Genomic DNA, 27226 nt, shown 5'->3' with positions numbered 1-27226 from the left:
ATAACATGAAGATTCAAGTGATTATTTATGCTTTGAGAAATACTTGGGTGGGTGCAAATTCATGTTCACTATGATCAGCATATGGCACCACCAAGGGTGGCCTCTAGCTAACAGGGTTGATTGAGAGACGGAGTACCTTGAGCCTCAACTGCTACTTACAGCCCCACTGACAAATCTAGGAGATGCAGATAAACGAGTGCTAGGGGGCAGCAGGACATGGCGAACAATAGGTGCGCCAGGCCTCAGAAATGGCTTGGTCGGCCTTCTCAGCTACTGAAGGATTCTAAATATCTGGAGACTTCAACGGCTGCAAGGTCAATCCTAACAGGCATCCACTTGGTGAGAAGGAGACCACGTCTTCTCAGCAGATTTATTTCCTTCACTAGTGCATAAGTGGCAGAACCACTTCTACACTGGGTCCTAGTGAAGGTGAAAGACTCAAAAAACCTTTTTGGTAACCATAGAACAGTAGGGGCAGGTAAACTAAGGCAAATAGACACATCTAAAGACGACCATGATAAAAAAAATTACTGAATGTGAGAAATGGGTCCTTAGTAACACAATTCAGTGGATACAAAGGAAGTGGTGGTAGTGCGAGGTGCATGCCTGTAAGATTTGAGATGGGAGCTTTACATGGCACTTGCATGCAAAGCTCAGCATTAAAACAGGTACAAAAGCAGTTTGATCAGTTTACTATTAAATGAAGTCTAAAAAAGTTCATGAAAGAAGCAAAGACTGCATTTACCACAGTGCTTTTAGGCAATAGCAAAATCAGCCTGACAGTGGCACACACGTTTGAAAAATTATGTGCAGCTTTGTGTAAATTCTACCACAATCTTTTCATGTCCATAAACACATCTTTTCACAACCGGCAGTGACAGCAAACCTGGAGTTGCTTAGTTACAACTTCTGAAGCTAATCGAACAGCAGCATTTTAAACTATATAAAAAGGAGGTTCAGGAAGACTTTGGAGAGCCCAAGGCATATATACTTGGCATAATCATATGCTGCAGCTTACCACTGGCATGACTGAACATTCGACCTGGCAATTTGAGGCAAGACATAGTTGGGAAACTGTTTTAGGTAATGAAAACAGGTATATGAAACTTCTGAAATCTGAGACTGTAGGGAAAGAACTGGACTAAAATTGAACCACAGATTTTCTACAGTCTTTACCAGTTGAGAATGGCCATCTACTGAGCCAAAATGCGAAGCCCTAATAAATTCCATTCTGCCCCCAACAGCAATAATTGCAGTCTTGTCAGAGTTGATCCTAAGGCATTTTTCTTTTATTCAATCTAGCTCAGTCTTTCTAGGTCAGTTATTGGCAGGGGTCCATGGTAGATAAAAGGTTCCACAAACATTAAAAATACTTGAGGGAGTGAGAAGCAATGTGGCACAAGTTAGATGATTTACCAGAGAGGTAAACCTAGTCAAAGCAAACTGTTGAACAAGAAATAAAAGTGAAGGTAGTTTATTTTATTATTCCTAGCCAGTGATAATTGCTATGGACTGAAACCCAGTCCAGTTTTGGGTCTAGAGTGACATAGCAAGCGATAAATTATGGTTCAAGAAATTGGCAAGGAAGTCTGCATAGGCTGTTTAATTCAAACAGTCCCTTTATCACTTGTTTGCTGCAGTAGGCACTCAAAGTGCAACTGATATTTCAGATGTGGGCCTCCTGCTCACTGTGTCACAGGATTTAAGGGATACCTCACAAAAGCCAAGTAGGTCAAAACCAGTCTGAAGTTGCTTATGTTCACCTCTGGTGAAGACCTGGCCTAGCAGATGAGGTTGGACAGTTGCTAATTGAGCAGGACAAAGACTGCTTTGCACATGGCATGTCCCCTTCTAGTGTCACAGTGAGTGAAAAACAACAGTCTAGAAAGCAGCTCAACCTACTGCCCATGGTCAAATTAATTCAAGTATGCCTTCTATTACTTATTGTTCATGTTGAAAAAGAAAAAACAAAAGCGATCCTTCCAAATCAACTTCCTATATGTTTTAGAGAAGATACCCTATGCACACACATTTGTAAGTACAGGCAATAGTATTATCATTGGATAAGAACAAATCCAAAGGGTAAGGTAGCAAAGTAATGTAGGAGTCTTGTGTAGACTGAAATCCTCAGTTTCTTTATTCTCTTGATAAAAAACAGCAGCCAGCCACGTGTTTCATCGCTCATACATACAGCTATACATTAGCTTCTTGTTAATACTGAACATTCATTTGCAGATATAACTGTTACACAACATCTATTCGCTCCAAAAAATTAACTGAACATTTCATGAGTAGTTTATTGCAAATCAAGAAAGAGAAATGTAGGACTAAAAAAGCAAGTATCAGAAAGAAATTTAACCTTTGAGTTTGAATACAGGACAGAAGAAAACACAAATAATTAGTAAAGTGCTGATCCATTTAACCACTTCTGTGCTCATGACAGCTTCAAGCCGTCATGAGCCACAGGCGGCGTGTGCTCATGACGGCGTGGAACCATCATCCAACTGCCGCTCCGCCCACGCGGCACTAATTCCCCGCCTGTGCGGGCGAATTAGTGAGTGGGCGGGTTCATGACGGCTCCACGCCGTCATGTGCACACGCCCCCAGTGATTCATGACGGCGTGGAGCAGTCTTGAGTAAGGGAGCGCCGCGCTCGCACCCCCTTCCCCCCCAGCGAAGGGGTTAAAATAGTTAACACAATCCTGACAAAGGTGAGGGTTGAGGCTGAACTAATAGGCTGGCAAGGTAAAACGTACCTTTGTTTTATATAATTCAATCTCATTATCAGTTATCCTCCATGGTTCATCTTCTTTCATTTTGTCTGCCACGTCTTGGTCCAAATCATCTTCGTGTAGCCTAAAAGGTTCAATCCGTTCTTCAAAGGCAGCGACACTAAGGAAAACAGAAATTCTATTATGCTGAGTAGAAGGCAAGCACAGTTGTAGTTGTATTTGATACGCCTAATATAAAGAAATCTGCAAATAAAGGCTAGTTTAAACCTTTTTGACAATGATAAATGTTCCCTGGATCAGGGAGTAGCACGTTCCTCCGTTAACCATGATCTTCTGCATTCAAGGGTTTCTAGGTGTCCCATTCCATCTGATTGAAACAATCAAGCATGTTATTTCCACCTATCCCACACACACATTTAAAGATATGGAGGACTGTAGGTCCGCCATGCAGGCTTCCAAACTGCAGAATGTTGTTCCACTGAAAATGTGATTGATTTCTGAAAACATGCAGTTCTGAAAGGTTGAAGAGCTTCAGTTTTCAATGTGTCCCAAGTGAAAGTATGGTTTCCATGGATTTCAATAGGAGATTAGGTGTCTAGGGCACTTTTACAAGTGAACAGTTCAAATGACCAAGCTATTGTAAAAATGTTCAAACATAGCCTTTGCTACCACCAACTTTAAGGTTTTTAATTATCAAAAAATGATCTACTTTTTTTGGTGAAAAATTTTCTTTCTCAACCTTCAGAAACTGTAATGTTGCTTATTTTGTAAATACTCTTACTTCAAGAACAGTAGGGACTTTCTAACAGAAAGGAGTTTATTTTCAGAAATGCCTCAGTTTTTAGGGGATAATTTCGCTATTGTCACATCGAAGCAAGGCAATTTCTTTTTTTAAACTTAAACATAACAGACAATTGCCCAACTGAAATCAAAACAAATTAATGCAATTAAAGTTTACATACTTCAATGTGTTTTGAGCCTGGTTGACAACTGCTTTTTGGATAGCAGGTGTACTGTTTTTGGCACCATCATTATTAGTGAAATTGAGAATAGTTGCATTGAATGCACATTGTAAAATGTGAAACTAAGTTTCAGTTGGGAGCAGGAAAGCGTTCCAAAAGGTTTATGAAACTCGTCGCACAATATTTAAATACCTTTGCCATATCCTTTGTGAAATGGCAAAAAAACAAACGAAACCTGAAGGAAATCTTATAAAATGCTAACCAGATGCAGGCAACTGGAGCAGGCATCTATACTCAGCACAGCACACCCATCATTTGAAAAAATAATTCACTTCTGCATTAAACATGAGCCGCTTAAAACAAAATTATTTTGCATACGACACGCATTGCAGGAGTGATTTGTATTGCGTCAGCCATCTTTACCATTTATTGAACAAACGTAATGAGTAGCTGAATGTGTAACAATTTAACGTTATTCTCTAAAGCAATTGCTAAATCGGAGGAATCTTAACTCAAACCCGTGATACAGATCATCCTAGCTGCACAACCCCTGAGTGATTTCACAAGAGCAGACAGCCAAATACTAGTATTTCACGACTTTAGTTGCTAATGTAATGAAATGGATAGGTGTAAAATACTCTCCCACCATTCTCTTACTGAAGACCTGATGCCATGGATTGGCTGGGGTCCTATTTCTAGCTAGACAGCCATGGTCTGAGATTTGATACTGATGTGGCAACACTGAAACAACCATATTTGGGGACAGTTGCAGCTTTCCTTTAAATTCGAAATTACATTCCGATGGTCAAAACAAGAATCTTAATGGTGGATAAGAACTATGTCCATCCGTTGATCAGAACGACATCTCAAAGGCTTCCCATGTCAAAGGAGAACTGTAACACACAGACGCATTCAAAGTCAATAGCAAAGTACTCCTTTTCAGAAGTCCTCTGGAAAAACACTTGGACGATTTCATGTGTGTGATGCTCATGCTCCGCTTACTACTGACCACAGTTTTCATTACCAGAAACGGACACTGCAGTTAAGCAAATTAGCAAGCATCTGGGATTGGGATCTCCAACTCTTGCATCCTCGAAGTAGAACAGGTCAGTCTCATCTTTGTAGTACAGATTAGAACCAATTGTCTTCAAGAATCATGACAAAGGGTATCAGAGTCAGGAATGTTAAATTTAGTTTCAGGCAATTTGTATGTTACCACCTATCCTCCTTTTACCATAAGAGTTAAGAAAGAGGATGTTACCAATGGGTTCAACCAAACTCTTGTTGAATCTTTGGCCTGAGTGGAAGCACTCTGAAAGAGCCGGAAATGGAATCCTATATACAATTGAAGCATTATGCGTGCTTTCTCCTAGAGTTCTCTATTTTGATCCAAGAAGAGACATTTGGATCTGAATTGCAATCTAAGCCTGGCCTGAAGAATTGCCTAAAATGGGGTTGATAGTCATAACTCTTACCACCACAAAAAGCCTTAAAGCCGGATTTAGAGTTTGGCTGCAGAAGTTATCTACTAGAGTGAAAGATGTTCACCTTCTGCTGCATTAAGAGTTCTGAGCAATGGAACAAGGAGGCATTTTCAAAAAAAACTGTCACACTACGGAATGAGCCACTTTTAGTCATTTAGGACAGAAACCTTGCCAATGCCTTTGGAATTCACGCCACGAATGTGGGCAATGAAGAAAGTACAATGAAAGCATTGGGACATTATTAATCATATATGTATTGCCTTTTTACTATGCTGGGTGAAGCGAGCCTGGTTAAAGTTTTCCATGGAAGCAACACTACTTTTCACCAGTAACTCAACCTGAAGAAGCACACTGTAGAACTGTGTCTGGGATCTTGCTCACACCAAACTTTTGGGGAAATCTGAGCTCTGATGGATAGCTCAGCTTATCCTCCTCATTGTTTAGGCAGTTTTCAATAAGGTACAAATCACATTAATTAAAAATCTTTACTTGCTCCTATGAACTTGCTAATACTATTTACTGCCATGTATGAATGGCAGGGATTGTCGGTCTGTTGATAGAAAATATTCAATCATGTGAATCTATAATAGAGCCAGAGATGAGAATAGTGCTTCTCAACATGAGACCCTCGATTTACCTTTCCTTGCTAGTCTGCCACACTTTCCACCGCTCTTCTTCATATAGCTAAATTCGCCAAACATGGCGGCAGACTACCACAGTACAAGAGGCATCATCTCTGGCTGAGTTGGACAGTACCATGGCAGACCAGATGGTCAGGATGTCTACCCCCAGTAGACCATAATCCATGGAGGAAACTCCCTTTGTGATGAATTGAGTCATGGCAGTGAACACAGCGAATATGCCTCTTTTTGGTGGCTCGGACCCTAAGGGACAATCTGATCCTTAATCCACAATAGGACGTGGATTTTAGTTTTTGTTGATTCGGGTCTGCATTGTTGGTCAATAGCACATACTAGTTTTAAATGCACACAATTACTGAACCATATCCATGTATGTTTGTAAACAGGCCACTGTATAAACAGGAATCCACTCTGAGCATGATTAATTTGATGCCTTGCTGGTGGCGTTTTAGAAAACTGGCAAATAAAATCTCACAAAACCGCTAAAGGTTTTATTAACACTTCAGTACACGTTTGACAACGAATCAAACTATACAGTTTCTAAGAAAAGGCATTACTAGGAACACCTTTGTCAAAAGAATCCCTTGATAATTATACAGCTGTTATTTAGAGAGGTCCGGACTTACAACGGTCGGCAATTTCACGCACGTCGAGTGTTCATGTTTACTGTTGATACACCTGCGTTTCTTTTACAACCATGAATAAAGACAATCCTTGCACCCACTGTAGTTATTTGATCTTTATGTGATCTGTCAACAGTAAAATAAATACGGGCAAATGCCAACTCATTGCTTCCACAATGATTTTCTTAAAGATAACAAACACCTGCTTCGCTCATAAAAAATAGATTCAAAAGGATTTAAGCTGAAAAGAGTTTAATGTATGAGATCACTTCTGGCTTAAGTCCTTAAAAGCACACACCCAAGTATTGACAATGACAACATGCCGAGCTTTCTGTAAAGAAAAAGCACGTCCTTGCAAGAGTGTGCACGTAAATGTATGTGTGTGGGTTAAAGCAAAAATTAGTCAATGGTTAGATGGGGGAGTGGTGGATCGGTTCTTGCATAGAAGAATGGCTTAGTGCATGGCTGGATGAATTAATGAGGACAGGGATGTCTTAAAAGTCCAAAGAAAATCAAGGTACCCATTGACACCAAGCACGCCTGAATAAAATGTCTCAAACCTTTCATGATTTAGAACTAGGATTAGGTTTGAATTTTGTTGAAAAAACAGTATGTTCATTGGTTTCTGAAATGCTTGTTTCGTGCTATCAAATACAAGCTATTCACTTTGGTTAAACAAAAACTTCCAATTTGAATAAAAAAAAACCACTATTTGTCATATTATAAGCATTTTTAATTTGTAGTAAATACACATTTGGACCCAAAACATTAGGTGGTCATCTTCATTAAGAACTCATGTATACTACTTGCATACATGCAGATTATGCTTAACATGCCCGTGTACCGTCATCACATGAGAGATTTTCACAATTATGCGAAAGATTACTATAATCATAGAACAAATTCCCACATTATCTCATGGATGATGACCACTATGCCATGGCCAGCATAAACAAGTGTTCAATGATCATGCTAAGAATTGCCGTAATTACATCGGAGTAAGCATTACATAAGAGTTGAGCACAATTGTTCCCACCGTTTTCCAAGGATGATCACCATTTTCCAGGAATTTTCACTGTACTTCCAGTGCAGCATTAAACCAGATTTGCCACAGCTTCCCACAATACATCACAAATTGCAGCCAGTGCAACCTAGGGGGGGGGGGGGGCGGTGGTAGGGAGGGGGGCGCCCCTCTGGAGGTACTGCAATGTGTTGATTGGAAAACAAAATGTGTACTGTGGCTCTGCGTCCAGGCATGTGGGCTTTTTACCATACTGCTTACGTTTTGTAAGGATATAAGCAATGCCCATTGAAATGGGTCCATTCAGGGCCCTGTAGTCGTGTCCTTAACTTTTCAGGCAAAAGCACTCACTGATTTTTGAAAAGTGAGTGTAAGTGCGTTAAGGTAACCATGTTGTTCCTGCTTACATTTCCCATGGTTTGCTAAATTTTGCATACCCTATAAGTGTTTGCTTTTTCCAGGATGTTGTTACTTTTTTTTTGTAGGTCGCATATTGCTTTTGTCTAGTCCGTAATTTACATTGAGCCGCATCCAGGTGTTTATAGCCGGCAACAATTGGGTTGTAGTTGAAGACAGTGGGAGATTTTCTCAGTGGGGCAGTACGGTGTTCAGTGGGGGAGAGGATGTGGCACTATGGCCAGAGCTGCTGAATTTGGAACTGGGAACCAGGTTCAGCCTTAATAACCAGTCCACCAGACCACTCTCCTGCGAGAGCACAATCACATGCTAGACCTTAAAAGGCTTTGCAACACCTTACAAGCCCTGGTTTCTTCGCACCAGCAGGTGGACCCTAGCATGACAAGTGTAGGTTAACCTTCAAGGCTTGTCCACCACTATCCATATTGAAGTTCACCTCCAGTCTTGTGGGCAGGCCTATGAAGCAGCACACCTAGAACAACAGTCACTGAGGTCACAAGACTCTTGGGAAGGGCCAGCTCTAGGGCAGTGTAACCAGTGTGACCGCAACGGGTGCTGACTTTAGGTGGAGGCATCATGTTTGCAAGTATTTTATGATTTTAAAAACGCTTGCTGCCTCCTTCCTGGCCTCCAGCAATTTTCAGCAACAATAAAAATGTCATGATGACTCTGGTGATTAATGTTCTTCTTAGAGAGAGATCAGAATTTGGTCTAGTGGACGTTTTGACTCATGGAAAGGTAGCTCAGAGGGGTAATATATTTTATTTATTTATTTATTCAAAGTTTTATATAGCGCGAACAGGATCCTTACAGATATCAGAGCGCTTCACAAAGACAGGGAAGGGGCAATAGGAGTAAACAGAGATAATGGGAACAGTATAATAGACAGTAACATGGTAATAACATGGATGATAAAAACAAACATAAAACCAATCCATATATGATCAGGTAAGGGAGTAGTATAGAGCAGCACAAGTCATTGATCCCACTACAATGGTGTACAGGTGGATCAGTAAACCAACGTGTATCATATCTTGGTCGGTAGTAAGATAGTAGCGTAATAGTGCCCCCAACAAGTCGAGTATAGTGCCAGGGGATAGGCAGAGCAGCGGTAAAAAGCAATGCAGAGTCTCTGAACCAACATCTGTGGCGATCAGGAGATCTTGGCCAGAAGGATTGTTTTCACCTCTTTCTTGAAGAGTGCAGTGGAGGTGATTAGCCTTGTTTCAGGAGGGAGCGCATTCCAGATCCTGGGTGCCATTCCTGAGAAGGAGCGTTTGTAAGTTTTCGCTTTCCGAAATCTACGAGGTTTCAGGAGTAGATTTTTAGTACTCCTATTGGATCTCGAACCTCCTGATATAGACAGCTTTTGAGCGAGGTAGTTGGGTGCCTTGTGGTGCACGGCCGCGTGTGTCACAGTTGCAATTTTTAGCTGTATTCTGGCTTCAAAAGGCAGCCATTTTAGAGACTTTAAGTCTGGGGATATGTGCGAGTGCTTTCTAGAGCCAGTAATGAGTCTCGCGGCAGCGTTCAGGGAGGCTCTTAAGGGTGCTGTTGTGGATAGTGGGAGACCGCTGAGGGTCGCAATTCCGTAGTCTATTCGAGGGATGACTAGAGCTTGTACAGCAGTTTGGAAGTCTTTGGTCGGGAGGAAGGGTTTAATTTTCCTCAGCGTGTTAATTTGGAAATTAGCTGCTTTTGTGGCTTTGCTGACGTGCTGCTGCATGTCGAGCTTGGCGTCGAGTGTGATGCCTAGGGATTTTGCCGAGTCCACGATGGTAGGTTGGACATTGAGTGCTGTTAGGTTGTTGAGCCAGGTTTGGGTGGTGGAGATTTTCGCCGGGGGTGTGATGAGTAGGAACTCAGTTTTCAGAGCATTTAGTTTGAGGTGATTATCGGCCAGCCAGGATTGGGTGTTAATAAGCGTGGAATTCAGCTGTTTGATATCTTCCGGGGATTGTAACTTTAGGTAGAGTTGTGTGTCATCAGCGTACATATGGAATTGAACATTGGATGCTTGAAGCAAGGTGGCGAGGGGTTCCATAACGAGGTTGAACAGTGTAGGAGAGAGGGTGGATCCTTGTGGAACCCCTAGATCTGCAGGCACAGGTGTAGATAGTACATTGTCGATCTTGAACCTCTGAGACCGGTTGTGAAGGAAAGACGAAAACCATTTGAGAACAGTTCCCGATAGCCCCATTCTAGTACTTAGCAGCTCCAACAAGTTCTCATGTTTGACCGTGTCAAATGCTGACGAGAGATCAAGAAGGATGAGGAGGCAGGACTCATTGCGATCCAGAATTTGGAGGGCGTCATCAATTATGTGTGTCATAGCTGTTTCCGTGCTATGTTTCGCTCTGAAGCCTGATTGATGAGGGTTGAGGAGGTCAAATTGATCAATGTGTTTTGTTAGTTGGAGTTGGACACATTTCTCCAACAGTTTGGCCAGGGTGGGGATATTGGTGATGGGCCGATAATTGTTTAGGTCAGACGGATCAGCTGTAGGTTTCTTGAGTATAGGTGTGACTTGCCCCACCTTAAGGGAGTCTGGAATGTGTCCTTGTTGCAAAGAGCTGTTGATGATCTTGGTCCAGAGAGGGAGGAGCAAGGGGGTAAAGTCTTTTACAGCATTAGCAGGTAGAGGGTCTGTGAGGTGATTAGAGGGCTTCAAAGTGCAGAGCAGTTTGTGTATAGCTTCTTCCGAGTAGGTGTCGAAGTACTGCCAGGATGCCTTGTTTTTAGGTTGAGTGTCAGCCATTCTGGTGTAGTTGGAGTATCGATTTACATCCATGATGAGGTCATTTCTTATGTTGTCAGTCTTATGTTTAAAGAAAGCAGAGAAGGCTTCACAGTGTGGGGTGTCATTTGTTGTGCTATTTGATTGTGTGGGTTGTGCCTTTGTTTGGGTCTTGATTAGCTCGAACAGCTTTCTTGGCCTATTCTTCGCTTGGTCCAACTGGCGGCTGAAGAAGTCCGACTTTGTGCGCTTTATTTTCCTAAAGTAGGCATTTCTCTTGGTCTTAAGCTTTTTGAGATGCAGTGCTGAAGGGTCCGATCTCCAGGTGCGCTCTGCCATTCGCATATTACGCCTTTCGTCATTGAGACTGTCATCATACCAGGGGTTAGAAATTTTGGTGGAGACTCTCTTCAGTTGCAGAGGGGCGACTTCATTGACTATTGTATCCATAGAGTCAAGGTAGTGGTCAGTCAGTGATTGAACATCTGAGGCACCTGAAGGGGGAAGGAGGAGGTTGCCAATGTGGGGAGGTAGGGTGGAGGGGTTAAGATTCTTCAAATCCCTTTTCCATGTTTTGGATTTGATTGGTTGAGTAGGGTTAGGTTTAACTTTTTCGTTGATAAAGAAGGTGATAATGTGGTGATCTGACCAATCACAGGGTAGAATCGCTTCCAGTTGAATAGCGTTCTCTTTGGCAATGATGAGATCGAGTATCGCGCCTTTGTCGTGTGTTGGTCTATCGCATAATTGGGTGAGGTCAAGCGCATTGAGGAAAGTTTTTAGACTATTCACCGCAGTGTCTTTCTGATCGTTCCAGTGGAGATTGAAGTCACCCAGGTAGACTTGAGTGGTCTGCCGACCGGCGTTGGAAGTGATCAGGTCCATGACTTGTTGGGAGAATATGAGATTGTCACCAGGCGGGTGATAAATGAGATGTAAAGTACATACTTGTTTGCCCTCACTGATGATGTCTAGGCAGAGGAGTTCACAGGAGGAAAGGGAGGGGGAGGTGACTTGAGTAACGGAGAGGTTGCTCTTAAAAATGCATGCAATTCCCCCGCCCGTCTTGCCAGGAGACCTGTCCAGCCTAATGATGTGATAATTGGGGGGGGACTAGTATGTCCATAATCGGGGGGAAAGGCTAGGTCTAGCTCCCTATTTGAGACAAGATCCGCGATGTCGGAGGAATGTCTCTGGGCCGATCTGCAGTTTAGTAGGATGCATTTGAGTTTGGAAGAGAGAAGGGTGGTCGAGCTTTCTAGTGTGAGGGGAACTTTCCTGAGGTTGTTAGGGACGGAGCCTCTGTTGTTGAGTGTTGGGAGCCTCAGAGGGTTTGTGGGAATTGTGGGTTTGGGGATGTGCGAATTGGAAAAATCTTTTACCGGACCTGGGCCATAAGAGCGTAGGAGAGAGCGAAGGTCGAGGTCCGACAAGGGGCTGAGAACACGACGGTCGGCTGCAAAGAACATGTGCCATGCAGATCACAAAGTGCACATAATGTAAATAGGTCAGTGGGCTACTGCTTTTGTCAGAGAGTCTTACTTGCAGTTTATAAGTTAAAATCCGAACATAAAACAGAGAGCTATTAACGGTCATCTAAGAGCTGCATACAAACTGATTATCCTAATGTCCCAAAAAGTGTTCTTTTGGACAGAAATCAATTCTGATTATTAAGGAGAACCCCCAACCATGGTATTACGTTTTACATTCAGAGTATTGTGTTTCTCCAGACCAATCACTATAAAACGATACGGGCTACTCGTATGGTGGTCATGTGACTCCTAAACCTTGTAGTCTTTGCTCTTATGTAACATTTTCTATACAGTGATTTACACACATTGATAGTCTCTGTGTAATGGGTGTGATGTAAAGTGCTCTGAATCCCTACAATGGTATGAGTGGCGTTGTAAATCAATTTAAATGCATCAGAGAGAGTGGTTATGGAGACTTGGGGGGCACAGTTAAAGGGTGGTAGTGATTGAATCCATGGCAGAGGTGGTCATTGGGGGGGCACTAACAAACATTAATGCACAGGACACCACCAGTGCTATGGCTGGCCCTGCCCTGGAGGACAGTCTGCCTCACCCATAGGTACCTCCATTGGCCTCGTTTCAGCAGTAGAAGCTGCAACTCACCAGGGATTGGCAATGCATGATTTGCACGCACACCAAAGTTAGCAAACTTCACAATCTCCCTGCTTCATTCACAAGCACTTTTAACATGTGCTGCCTGCTGTGGGGCCACTGGAATTAATTATGCAGCAAAGGATGACAAAATAATGCCGTAGTGTTGACTAAATTATGCATTCAAAAAAAGCCTGCAGCGTAATGCAGTATATGTTTGAGCTACAAACAATTTATTAGTTTAAATGGTCAGATCATGCGGCAGATCGTGCATTATGTGGTAAACATGGCAGAGCCATAATTCTAGAGAAAACATTTGCAAACTAGGATATTTTGTCATTCATGTTTGAACTGCTGTTGTGGAAAAAGGGAGAAGTGCTGATGACAGAAACTCCATGGCTCGGAGACAAATGGCTTGTGTTTCGACATTTTATCGTATTTGGTACATTCTGTGATTAGAAGCATTTACCACTTTGTGAATATATTTTAATGTCAATAAGGAATATGCTACTTACCAGTATGCATCTGTTCTTGGTATGTAGGGCTGCTGACATTCATATCTATGCATAGATCGCCGCCTAGTGTTGGGTCCGGATGATTGCACATTGTTGTCCTGGAAGAGTCTTCGAAGTATCACGAGATAGGTGGCTCCTCCCTTGGACTACAGTGCGCATGGGCATCCACTCCATGCTCAGATTGTTTTTCGCCATTGTGGCAGAGATGGAGTGTGATACAGTAAGTGATGACCATGCATGAGTGTAAGTACGTGAAGTGTGAATGCTACAGCTGCGACAGGCAACGGGGAGGAGGGCGGGCGATATGAATGTCAGCAGCCCTACATGCCAAGAACAGATGCATACTGGTAAGTAGCATATTCCGTTCGAGGCATGTGGGCTGCTGAATTCATATCTATGCATAGAATACATAGCAGTACGCTCCCTAGCGGCGGTTGCCCGTGCCAGCTGCAGCAGTCTGAAACAGTGTTTTGAGAACAGCCTGACCTACAGCAGCTTGCTGTTTTGAGTGTACATCCACGCAGTAGTGTTTGGTGAATGTGTGTATGGTGGTCCATGTGGCTGCTCTACATATGTCTTCTAGAGAGATATTACCTAGGAAAGCCATGGATGCCTCCAATTTGCGTGTGGAATGCGCTTTGGGGGGGAACTGTTAGCGTGCGTTTAGCCTTTTAATAACAGATTTGGATGCATTTAACAATCCATCTGGCTATGCCGGATTTTGAAATTGGGTTGCCCTTGTGCTGTGGAGAGAAGGCAACAAACAGCTGTTTAGTCTTCCTGAAGTCTTTGGTCCTGTCAATGTAATACAAGAGAGCCCTCTTGACATCTAGTGTGTGCAGCGCTCTGTCTGCCACGGAGTCAGGATTTGGGAAGAAAACAGGTAGTTCAATAGTTTGGTTGATGTGGAACTGTGATACTACCTTGGGCATGAATTTGGGGTTGGTGCGCACCACAACCCTATTGGCATGTATCTGTATGAAGGGCTCCTGAATAGTGATCGCTTGCAGCTCGCTGACTCGTCTGAGCGACGTAATAGCCACTTTCCATGTGAGAAACTGTATCTCACAAGAGTGAAGAGGCTCAAATGGCGGGCCCATGAGCCCGGTGAGGACTATGTTGAGGTTCCACACAGGCGAAGGCGGGTGTCTTGGAGGGATGACCCTTTTGAGGCCTTCCATAAAGGCTTTAATGGCTGGCACCCTGAAAAGGGACAGGCGCTGTCTATTTGGAAGGTAGGCCGCCATGGCCGCTAAATGTATCCTGATGGAACTGTACGCCAAGTTACTTTTGTACAGGTGCAGCAAGTAAGCTATGATGTTTTGGGTGGAAGCATCTAGCGGAGATATCTTATTATTGGAACAATAGATAACAAAATGCTTCCATTTGGCTGCGTAGCAGGCACGTGTGGTAGGACGCCTAGCCTCCTTTATGATGTCCATGCAGGCAGGGGGCAGGTTTAGGTAACCGAACTCTATGACTTCAGGAGCCATATTGCAAGGCTCAATCGTTGCGGATCTGGGTGCTGAATGTTGCCACGGCTCTGAGTGAGGAGACTGGGCGTGAGTCTGAGGCGTTCGTGGGGCACCACGGAAAGCTCTAGGAACGTGGTGTACCACGCCTGCCTCGCCCACGTTGGAGCAACCAGGATCAGTGTCATGGAGTGTTGCCTCAGTTTGCGTGCCACTAGCGGTATGAGTGGAGCTGGAGGAAAAGCGTACGCAAATCTGTTCGACCAGTCCATCCATATCGCATTGCCCTGAGACTGCGGGTGTGGGAACCTGGCGGCGAATGCGTGGCATTTTGCGTTCTCGTGTGTGGCGAAGAGGTCTATTAGTGGATGACCCCACCGCTGGAAGTATGGTTGGAGCCCTGATGGGTGTAATTCCCACTTGTGCATTTGATGACTGTGTCTGCTGAGCAGGTCCGCCATCTGGTTGCCCCTGCCCGGGAGGTGTTCCGCCATGAGGAAGATGTTCCTCTGAATGGCCCACTTCCACATGCACTGTGCTAGGTGTGATAGTTGTGGAGTGTGCCCCCCCCTGTTTCTGAATGTAATACATTGCAGTCATGTTGTCCGTCCGGATCAGCACGACTTTGTTGCAGAGATGCAACCTGAATGCCTTCATCGCTAGAAAAATTACATCAGTTCCAGTAGGTTGATGTGCAACCTCTGCTGCTGCGGTGTCCATAGGCCCTGCACTGTTTAATGGAGGACATGCGCTCCCCAACCCTGGAGAGATGCGTCCACCGTGAGCACCAGCTGTGGCACAGGCTCCTGGAACGGTCGTCCCTTGCAAAGGTTGTGTGGGTTCCACCAATGCAGAGAGCTGAATGCACGACCGGTCACCAACACTGGCGTGCCAAGCATTCCTGAAGCGGACACATGGGCAGCCTCGCGTGAGGGACTATAAAGATGCATGAGGCCATCATGCCGATGAGCTGCATAAACACGTGCTGGGAGTGAATGTTGCGGCCTGAATCTTTGAATCAGAGTTTGCATACTGGCGACCCTCGCCAAGCTGGGGTGCGCTGTGGCAGTCAGCGTAATGATCTCTGCGCCTAGGTACTGACGTACGTGTGCAGGCTGCAGATGAGACTTTGGGTAATTGAGAGAAAACCCTAGACTGTGTAGAAGGTGTATTGTACGGGACATGTGGTCGGCACACTGCTGGGCCGACTGCGCCTGGACGAGCCAGTCGTCTAGGTATGGATAGACGTGGACGTTTTGCCTCCGAAGATGCGCGGCCACTGTTGCCAAACACTTCGTGAACACTCTGGGGGCAGTAGTGACCCCGAAAGGCAAGACCTTGAACTGGTAATGCTGGTTGTGGATGGTGAACCTTAGATACTTCCTGTGACTTTTGTGAATAGGAATGTGGAAGTATGCATCCTTTAGATCTAAGGTTGCCAGGAAATCTCCTTGCCTGAGCAACGGGAGACCTTGCTGTAATGTGAGCATGTGAAAATGTTCTGAGAGTATATATTGGTTTAGGGGCCTGAGGTCCAAGATGGGCCTGAGGGATCCGTCTTTTTTTGGTATGAGAAAGTACAGAGAGTACACTCCTGTTCCCTGCTGTTCCACAGGCACGAGTTCGATGGCCCCTTTTTGTAGCATGGAGACGACCTCCTGCTGCAATAAGTGCATGTGCTCTGCGGACATAGGACGGTGCCTTGGGGGTATGTTGGGTGGAGTGGAAGTGAGCTCCAGACAATAGCCGTGTTGTATAATTTGCCTCACCCACCTGTCTGTAGTTATGCCTTCCCAGACTGGCAGGAACTGCTGGAGCCCTCCCCCGACCGGGGTGGTATGGTCGGGGGGCAGTGACAAGACGTCACTGCTTGGTAGTGGCAGAGGATCTGGCATTATTGTTTCCACGACCTCTGCCCTTTGCCCTGTTTCCACGGTATCCACCTCTATTGTTCTTGGCATAGGTGGATTGTGAGCCCCCTTTGTTGTATTGGGCCTGTTGTGACGCCTGCCCCCTTGAGGCTCCCCTGTTACCGGAGCGACGAAAGGAACCGCCCCTGAACTGATGAGACTGCAGAGCCCTCATGGATTTGGCAGTGTCAGTGTCCTTTTTAATCTTCTTAAGTGTGGTGTCTACTTCTGGACCGAAAAGGAAGTCAGGGTTGACAGGCTGATTGTGCAGGTTAGTCTGGATTTCTGCCTTAAATCCAGAGATGCACAGCCAGGCATGTCTCCGGAGCATAACGCAAGTGTTAATAGCCCTAGCGGCTGTGTCGGCCGCATCCAACGCGCACTTAATGGACGCGTTGGAGATTAACTTTCCCTTTTGTATAAGCATTTCTGCTCCCTCCTTATATGTATCTGGAAGGTGTTGGAGGAGTTGTTCTAAAGTGTCATAATGTGCCCTGTCGTATCGTGCCAGCAGGGCTTGTGTATTGGAGATCCTCCAAATATTGGCCGCTTGAGAAACCACACGTTTTCCAGAGGCTTCAAATATTTTTGATTCCTTGTCCGGAGGGGGAGCATCACCCGTTGTCTGGGAGTTCGCCCTCTTGCGAGCATTAGCCACCACTAAGGAGTCCAGTGGGAGTTGGCCCTTGATGTACGTGGGATCCACGGGCGCAGGCCGATACTTGTGCTCAATTCTTGGGTTGACCACCCGTCCACCCGTGCCTTGGTGGGCTCCTTAAAAATGTCACTGGCATGCTTGAGCACACCTTTGAGCATAGGCAGAGTTTTAACTGAACGTTCAGACGTGGAGAATGTATCAAAAAGGAAGTCCTCCTCCACCGGGTCAGCGTGCACATCTACGTCGTGGTTATGCTCCGCCCGTTCAATGAGTGCGTTAAATGCAGCAGTGTCCTCAGCAGGGGAAGTCTTGACCGCATGCGACTGAGTGTCAGGGGTGGTGTGAGGGTCATCAGGGTCAACAGTGTCAGCCCATGGCTGGGACTCATCCTGATCCTGGTCCATAGGGTAGTTGAACTGTTCCTCATTGTCACCCTCATCGACGTCTTCAGTGGCTGCAGTGGGTGAATGGGCATACCCCTGCCTATAAGAGGGTATAGGCTCAAAGAGAACAGGAGAGGTGGTGGAGTCCCTCTTCTTCTTGAGCGGAATTTTGTATGCCTCCATAGGTGTTTCAGGCCTGATTTTCCGCTTGTAGACGGTGAGCCTGCCTGATTCAGAGTCGATGAAGAACTTAGATTGTTCGTCGTAGTTTGGAGGCTGAAAATGAACAACATCGGTCCGAGGGTGTTCAGTCGTGGCTGCGGGCGCCGACTTGGAAGAGGCAGCAGCCGAAGGAAGGGGCACAGCCTTAGGCCTTGCAGTCGGGGGGAGGCCGAACTTGATTGAAGTGGAAGACATCGGCGACTGACCAGTGAGCGTCGAAGACTTTGCCTTGGATCCGACAGACTCCGAGTGGTCCCCTTGCTTGTGCAACTTCGTCGACTCGAGGCGTGGCATCGGAGCGGGGATGCTGGCACCGGTGTCGGAGGTGTGTCCCTTCGAGGCGGTTGGAGTTTGACTCGAAGGATTTGAGCAGGTGCGTCTTTTGTGCCTTCGGCTCGACGGCCTTCTTGGCCTTGAGCGCCTTCGAATGGTCGCCATCTTTGGACGTGGGCTTTGATGTCGACTCCGACGTGAGCGCGACGTGTTTAACGGCAGACACAGTCTTTGCCGCTCTGCCCTTGGGGTCGACACCCCCTTTCGGCTCCGAGGGGTGGAGCACCTTCAGTGACTTGGACGGCCCCGATGTCATCGATCCGATGGCTGTCTCCGACAGTTTTGGTTTTGATTTTGGCCCACTGGGCGTCGGTTTCGTTTTCTCCACTAATGGCGGTCCTTGGACCAATGGCTCGATGGAACTGTCCTTAGTCCGGCCTTGAAGCGGGACTATAGAACGGGGTTGTAGATCTTGGCTACGGCCTTCCGGCGATGCCTCGACCTGAGCCGTGGAAGAGTCTGAATGAGGCACCGCTACTGCGGTTGGGCCGTGTTCCTCGCTGGAGTCGTCGTCGACAGCCCCGAGGGGTAGTGCGTCGTCTCCTACCTCGATGGAGTCTTCATCTTGGACGTCGATCTGTTCGTCGTCCACGTAGTAGCTGGAGTCATGTTCTGACGCAGGGTCCGAAAGGTCCGGGTCGTCTCCCTGCACATCTGCGCTGTCATCACCCGCGAAGATGTTCTCGGGTTCCGGCGCTGATTCACGTGCCGATTGTCGGGCAGCGCGTCGAAGGCGGAGAGTCTTCTTCGACCTGAACTCCGAACAGGCCATACAGCTGGCCTCGTCGTGGTCCGGCGAGAGACACTTGTTGCACACCGGGTGCACGTCGATGTGTGGATATTTGGAGTTACAGACGGGGCATCGCTTGAACGGGCTCCGTTCCATCTTCAATCTGCGACGGGCCTGTGGCGTCGAAGACCAGAAGTCTTCCGAAGTCGAGATAAAAGTACGGAAAGCTGAGAGCACCGAGCGAAAAGACAATACCGACGCCCCTAAGGCCTTTTGGCCTTGAAGAAAGAGTAACTATAACCGATTCCGAACAAGAGTTAAGAAGTACATCCGAACCCAATGGCGGAAAAAAACAATCTGAGCATGGAGTGGATGCCCATGCGCACTGTAGTCCAAGGGAGGAGCCACCTATCTCGTGATACTTCGAAGACTCTTCCAGGACAACAATGTGCAATCATCCGGACCCAACACTAGGCGGCAATCTATGCATAGATATGAATTCAGCAACCCACATGCCTCGAACCTCATTATAACCTTAAATAATCATGTGTATCCATTGGTTGATTAAACTGGGCAATGAAATGCCAAACAAATACAAAAAATTGGGATGTCTGCGCATTCTGGCCACACCTCTGGCTCCACCCACAGATCCAATCCTTGTGTTATTCCCACCCTCTGATTCCCCGCCCACTGTTCCCCTACTTTTTTTCCCCCACTTCGACAACTGCGTAAGACTCAGCATTCCTGGACCTGTGATGCGCCGCAGCTGCAGGCGCTGCATGTGCCACACATTTACAGTGCAGGGCTTCCACATAAGGGAGCTGGCCATTACTGTATCCCTAAACGTGCACACGTTGTCAGTTTGACATTGCCTACACGTAGAGGGACTCTAGGTTTCTTTTTAAAAATATAGCTAACATTTGGACCTATACATTTTATTTTGTATAAATTAATTGAAATGTGTGTAAAATGTAGCAATGCCCGGGGAATTCTAGTAAAGGGAGCACCCATTGGCTAATCACTAGCGTGTGTGATTGCTGCATTATTTATTACTGACTTTGACGTTGTGCTTTAACTTTGGATAAAAGATATCATGAATTCTAGCGCCAACAAGCCAATATTGGAAAATATGTGCACTACAAATAATACCCAATATACACTGTGCACACAGTATATTTAATCTGGTGCTTTAATCCTAGGCTGCTTTAAAGTATTCTGATAAAAATCGAATCGGTGCTGAAGGCAGCCTTGATTGGTGTTGGATTGAGGAACCGGAAGTCTGCACACCTAGCAGACAGAGATAAAGCAGCTTGCCAGAAAGTTTAGCGTTTTCCCTACAGGTGGTGTTTGTTGCCCTGAGACAGGGTCTGTCACATGTCCTGGATTCCTGACATTTGAGTCTATCCCAGTTCTGCACCCCGGTGTTTCTTGTGCCCCACCTGGCATACATGTCGGAGGATGGTGAAGACTAACATTTTGCCTCCCCCTGGAAAAATGTCTGCGGATGCCCATGAGCTGGGCTGCTGAGGGGTGTTACCCCGAAACTGGTTCCAGGATGCTTGTTTACAGTCCAGGGAATACCTGGCTTGGCAGTTCGGGCTGGACTGCTCCCATGAGGCACCGGGTCAAGACTGACTTGCATATAGCTGGGTATGAACTGGGGTGGCGAAGTGAGCTAAAGAATGATGGATTCAACCCAGATCTGTGACTAGGGGGAGTGTCTGAAAAGTTTCAGCGCTCCGTCCAACATCTCCTTGGGATTGCTTTTCTTAATGCTACTGGTCAGATGACTGCTGAGGGGAGCCACCAAATGCTGGGGGTCATGCTGATGGTCATCTAAAACACTGACACACAAGCACACATCTACCTCTCAAGAGCAAATATATCATATATCTATATATACACATATAGCTGGGTACATATATAGATAGATATGTACACGCACATATATTTGTTTTAATTAGTTAACATTTTTATCGCTCCAGCATTATATATGCAGATGAGCACTGCACATATTCAGTAGTATAGGACCGCTGCAAATGTGCTCAGTGTCTCTCAATCACCAGCTCGAACACGTAATGACCAAGCCCAGAAAGGAGGATGAGGAACGCAAATAAGTGATGGATGCAATTAAATTACTTACCTTTAACTCCAGTTCTGCAGCATTGGTATCTTTCATATATTCACATGCTTGAATCATTCCCTGTCCTCAGTCTGAGAATCCCCGGTATTCTTAAAAAACAGCAGTAGACCATGTTAAAATGGACATAAGCCTCAACAACGTTGGTTTAGTAGCAATTCCACCTCATTCGAATCAAACCAAACTTCAGCCAAGGAGGTGAAAGGGTTCTCTCATACTTTCCGTAGAAGCCAACACAGCTCAGATTTTATAGCACAGAGTGTGAGAAGAGCATATATTAAAAGTCTCTGACCGCAAAGGAAGAAGGGTCTTGTGAATATATGAAAGGTACAAATGGGGGGAGAGCTGGAGTTAGAGGCAAGTCATTTCTTCTCCAGCATTGGATCTTGCATGTATTCACATGCTTGGATCAGAATAGTACACAAAAGGAGATAGGTCCTTGACGGGGCTGAGGGAGGGCTGGACCCTATTATAATGAACACACAAAAGATTGCCCCCTTCTCAATTTACTTTTAGTACAGGACCAAATGGAAATTAATTGGATCTAGTCCGGTATATTTATTTTTACCTGTTACTCGTATTTTTTCATACAAAAATTATTTCAAATAGCAGAAAGAAAATACACAATACAAACAATTACTAACATTCTTACAAATTACAGACTACCACAAAACATAGTATAAAAATTCTCCAAAACAAATAACATCAATATTACATCCAATGAATCATACAGATTACAATGCATCGATTTCACATTATATTAAACCATTTCATTGATCCAAATTGAATTACATGGAAAGAGTTACTTCATCACAAGGGCTCTTGTGATGAAGTAACTCTTTCCATGTAATTCAATTTGGATCAATGAAATGGTTTAATATAATGTGAAATCGTTGCATTGTAATCTGTATGATTCATTGGATGTAATATTGATGTTATTTGTTTTGGAGAATTTTTATACTATGTTTTGTGGTAGTCTGTAATTTGTAAGAATGTTAGTAATTGTTTGTATTGTGTATTTTTTTCTGCTATTTGAAAACATTTTTGTATGAAAAAATACGAGTAACAGGTAAAAATAAATATACCGGACTAGATTCAATTAATTTCCATTTGGTCCTGTACTAAAAGTAAATTGAGAAGGGGGCAATCTTTTGTGTGTTCATTTGGATCAGAATAGTAAGCAGTGCATAATCCTTAAAAAAAAAAAAAGCAGGAAGCTCACCTCAACTGAAATGTGTTATGATGGCCATCCTATTCCACTGCTGAATATGCTGCTGCATTCACATTAAGGCACTAGTTCTTCATGAACATGAGTCTGCTCCTCCAGGTAAATGAATGGCAGATGTCTTACAAAGGCACACCAGCGTAGAGTGCAGTGGTCGAACCCATGCTCCTGGTGCAATGTGCCCTCAGTCTTCCCTGTAGTGTATGCATCACTCTGTCTGTGCAGGAGGTGATGCAGGCTGAAACTCTAGGTCATCAGGTACCATGCTGTCGAGGTCAACGAGCGGAGGTTGTGGTGTAGAATTTCTATGTTGTTCTCTGGCGAGGAGATTTGAGGTGTATCTTCAATGGTATTGATGAGCCTACAGATCGGTTCAGGAGCCTAATTAACCGGTACTGATGAGGCCAGGCCATGACTACGAAAATATGGGCCAATGTTCTGCCCATGCTTTCCTTATAACCCTGGGATCAGGGGTAACGGTGGCAAGGTGTACACAAAGATGTTGGAATATTTTATGGAAAAGGTATTGTTTGTGGTTACAAAAACATGCAGGCTTGAAAACTGGCAATTTTTGTCACTCTGGGTGGCAAACAAGTCCAGTGTAGGGCAAGTTTCTTTTTTTTGCGGGGGGAGGAGATAGTTAATTTGATCTTTGTGAAGCTCCCATTTGTGACAGTCTTATAGTATTCAGGTGAGGGCAGCCAGTCACTTTGATATTTGGGAGGTGCTTCATGGCGATGTCCACATGGAGTGAAATGCCCCAGTTCCATAGCTGTTGTGCCTCTTTCGAGACAGGTCAATACCTTGTTTGGGGACATAAAACACTGACACTGTGTTGCCCATCCTGATGAGGTCCACTTCATCTACAAGTCTGGGTAAGGGATGTTTGTAGGCCTAGTCAGCTCCAGCACATTGATATGGAGCATCTTCCTTGTGTCTAACCAGAAACCTCTGGTGGACAGGTCTTGAATGTTGAGCTCCCCAGCCATTAAAGGCTGGATCCTTGGCGAGCACCACTTTGGCTGATGGAGGAGAAAAGAGGCCTACATTCGGATTTGCAGGGAATCTCCACTTTAGCAGTGCCTGCTTTAGTCATCCAGTAACTTGAACTGTATCAACCCATGAGAAGTCTATTTGTTTCCAGGGACTGTCCAGCTGTTAGATGGGTCTCATCTGGAGCCTGCAAAAGGGTATAGAGTCTATGCAGGATATCGCCCAACAGATAATCGCACTGCCTGACTGACTGTCTGGTGGATAAGTTATCTGCTACGAGCTGGGACGTCCTTGCTCTGCCTTATGAGAGAGAAGCCTTTTCCCAGTTGGGCGTCAAGTATCTCTACCTGAAATTCAAGAGTAAGATTTGGTTCTATGAAGGTTTGGTTGAGTTTAGTGTTAGTCCTAACCTATGATACAGTCTGCTACACAGGGTTGTCAAAGTTTTTGCTTTTTTCCTTAATGAGTCAGTTGTTCAAGTATTACAAAATTTCGTGCCCCGGTCATCTGAGAAAGGTAGCAACTGATGCTAGACATTGGTAAATATCAAAAGTGGTGATTTGAGGCCAAAGGGAAGCACATTGAACTGGTAGTGTTCCCTACCCACCCATCACTAAAAAAGGAAGGTTTTCTTAAGCTTCCGGTGTATTGGGATAGGGAAATACCCATCTTGAAGATTCAAGGTGGTCTGGGAGTCTTTCCTGGATCATCAGGAAGACTACTTGGAGCGTAACCAAGAACCTGTTCAGATTATGAACGTTCAGAATCTGCCTGCATTGTCCAGTTTTGTTCTTTATCAAAAAGAATATAGAATAATAATCCTGGTATTTCTAAAATCTCGTGACCATTTCTACCCCTTGCTATAGGAGGAGGAGAATTTCCTGTCCCAGCTCCGCAAGTGGAAATTATGTTCTTTCTTGGGTAGGCAAACAGGTGGTTTATGTACAAACTCCAACGTTTGTCTTGATGGTACAATTTGTCGCACTCATCTATCTGATGTTCTGGACTCCGAAATGAGGTCAAAAAGAAATTCTCCGCCTTCCCCACCTATTGAGATTGGGATGTTGGGGACAGCTGTGGGAAGTCAATCTCTTTTTGTAGTCGTTGAAGCAGGTTTGAGAGGCGTACCTCTTCCATTCAGACAATCTATCACACCCCTGCCATTGCATCACGTTAGTTGTGTAACCCTGGTCAAATCCAGTTTGTCAAGGGGGTCATAGGACCTCACTTGTCCGCCATGCTCATTGAAGTCTCCCCTGAAAGCAACATATCTACATGAGTCACAAAAGGTGGCTGAAATGGGACGGCAACACTGTACAGCTCCAACAAATGTTGCTGTATCCTATTGGTCCTAATATTCTGGAGGGCCTCAGCCACATGTTTCTGAAACAGGGTGAGACCATTGAAAGGAATAGAGGACATTTGCATGGACCTCTGGAGAGAAAGCTCCAGATCTCAACCATCCCGGTTGTCTTAACACTGCTGCTCCTGCCAGCTGATGGAAACCTGCATTGGAAGAGTCCAGTGAGGCATCAATGATTGCTGCAGAGGTGATTATTCCTTCTTGGATTATCACTCTTGCAGCTTCCTCCTGTCTTCTGGAATGAGGGCTAATAGTGGCAAGATGTCCTGCTCTAGCTGGAGATCATAACGGCCCAACATTGCTAAAGCATTGGCAGCTTTGGTTGATGTTGACACCATGATTGGCAGCGCTGATTGAGGCTGCTGCCATGGAACTAGCCCTCTGGCCCAAATTATCAATTCGATAGCTGTCTCGGATTAGCGGTGCTAATGAGGTATTAATTGGGTTCTTTGGTCTGTGTAGGGCCACTAATGTTAGAACCGTGGCTTTCTTCCAGTGACCTGTAAGGCAGGTCAGACCGGTACATTTTCTCCAGACATGGAACCACAGTTTGAACCTTAGCCGTCTTCCTCATCAGTTTTAAGCCTTCAGACCAAACATGGCCCATTACAGGTATGGACCAAGGGGATTTGCATGGCAGTTTTTTTAAATTATAACAGCTGCTCCACTGAAACCACTGGGAGATAGAACCTTAGAGCCACTGTCTCCATTAGAGCAAGAAACCGGGCTATGTTGTCAGGATGGGAGTATGCTTGGGTAAGACTTAGTCAAACCATTCCAGATGATCTGCATTGTCTCTCTGTGGGAGTTAATCTTTCTCCCCCAAATCTGAATACACAGAATCTGATGAGTCTTCAGCCCCCATGTCCTTAAGAACATGTGAGAGCAATGGTGGTTTGACAACTCTGGGGGTGTATGTCCATTGGAGGTGGGGGCAGCAGATGAGATGAAGGTAGTAGAGGCAGGGGCAGAGGGGAGGTAGAAGAAGTGTAGTAAATACTACTAAGGGAGGGGCAGGCATAGGCTACCCTGTAAGTTGCAGAGGAAGTAACCTTTGAAAAAAGTGCATCATGTAGTGCAACACTGATAAAAATTACAGGAATCTGCATGACCGACTGTTTTCTATAACTAGGAGTTCCATAATATAGAGGAAGGATGCTAACTACAAAGGTATTTCGTTGATATTCGTAATCCTGATAGTTATCCTCTTCATCTAGGGCTTCACACTCCAACTCCAGGGCAAAACTCATGTCCATTTGAATAAGCAGTTTTTGGGGCTTCCTGGTCAAGGAGGTCTGCCTCCAATTCGGAGTCCAAAATCTGATAGATCGGCTTACAGTCACCTTTAAAGGTGAAGAGGTAGCTTGCATAGTAAAATCTATAGTTGACAACTGTGCTGTTGGCAATATTCCTGGATTTGTCGAAGACATAAGGAGGCTCATCCTTTATGTGATATTCAACAGTGTTGTCATAGACAATAGTTTCTCTGTCATCTATGATCTTCTCGTGGTCGTAGAGGCTCGTCCAATGGATGTCAATAGAAATGCAATCGACAGCAATGGGTTTTCTTCAATCCTGATGATGGAAGATGAGACAGGACATTGTAGGAACCAGATTACCACGTTTTTTGGGGCATGTTGGAGTTTATTCTTCCTGGAGTGTTTTGCAGAGGAAACTATTGGCAGGATACTATTTGTTCTACCTTTCCAACATGCTCAGTGCTAGCCTTGTTTTCCTATCCTTCAGGTTCTTAGATGAAAAAGTCTGATAAATGTCAGAGCATGACACCTTGAATGGGTAAAGGCAATATAATGTTCATGTGGATCATCTCTATACATCTTTGATTGTCCACAGCTAGAGCAGGATTTGTAAAGACATTTCTTCTCTCATCTATCATCCCTCATGATGACAGTTGGTGACAGAGGAGAGGTCTCCATGGCCCTGAAAATATGTATTATCCAGATAATGTACTCTAAAAAAAAAAAAAAACAATTTATAAGAATTTGAAATCTGAAAGTAGGGCAGTTCAATGAGAGGTTAGAGCAGAGCACTCTTTGGGGACTCTGTCACACATGACATGCGGAAGAAATCTAAGCCCTTATGACCTTTAGGGGGAATAGGAGAGTTAGCACTTCTACCTCACTGGCTGAATTTCAGGTTACTTTAAACGAGGTGGATGTACTACTAAACACACTATTATTGAGGACTATGGCCATGTTGAGAAACTTACTTACCTTCGATATCGCTCTTTCTAGTGAATACTCAATTTAACTGCAAATTCCTCACTTTGTGAAAAATACCAAGCAACAGACTGGATCTGACAAATGTTCACAGCAACTTCCTCACCTATCCGTGTGGAGCGTGGAGTCCATCTCCAAAGAAGTGACATTGGGGCTGCGATATTTAGCCACCAACTTTGGGCATTGTCAGTTTCTTCCTGCTCTCGATCTGTGCCATCTAACCAAGTGTCTTTTGAAATCAGATTGTGTCAGTGTGCACATTTCTAAATTGGCGACTTAGGAACATTTAACTAAATAAGTCC

General features: G+C 44.9%; 1 protein-coding gene across 1 annotated transcript in view; it reads right to left on the bottom strand.

Moving 5' to 3' along the window:
• Positions 1–27226, bottom strand: part of SLC12A2 (solute carrier family 12 member 2) — a 439949-nt gene that overhangs the window by 26304 nt on the left and 386419 nt on the right. Inside the window, exon 25 of the mRNA XM_078675608.1 lies at positions 2757–2892. Within this exon, the coding sequence (XP_078531734.1) occupies positions 2757–2892 (136 nt within the window). The remainder of the gene's footprint in view (positions 1–2756; positions 2893–27226) is intronic.

The sequence above is a fragment of the Lissotriton helveticus genome, chromosome 2_1 (genome assembly GCF_964261635.1).
Source record: "Lissotriton helveticus chromosome 2_1, aLisHel1.1, whole genome shotgun sequence".
Lineage (NCBI taxonomy): Eukaryota > Metazoa > Chordata > Amphibia > Caudata > Salamandridae > Lissotriton > Lissotriton helveticus.
The sequence above is the reverse complement of the archived record's forward strand: the minus strand, read 5'-3'. Positions and strand labels throughout refer to the sequence as shown.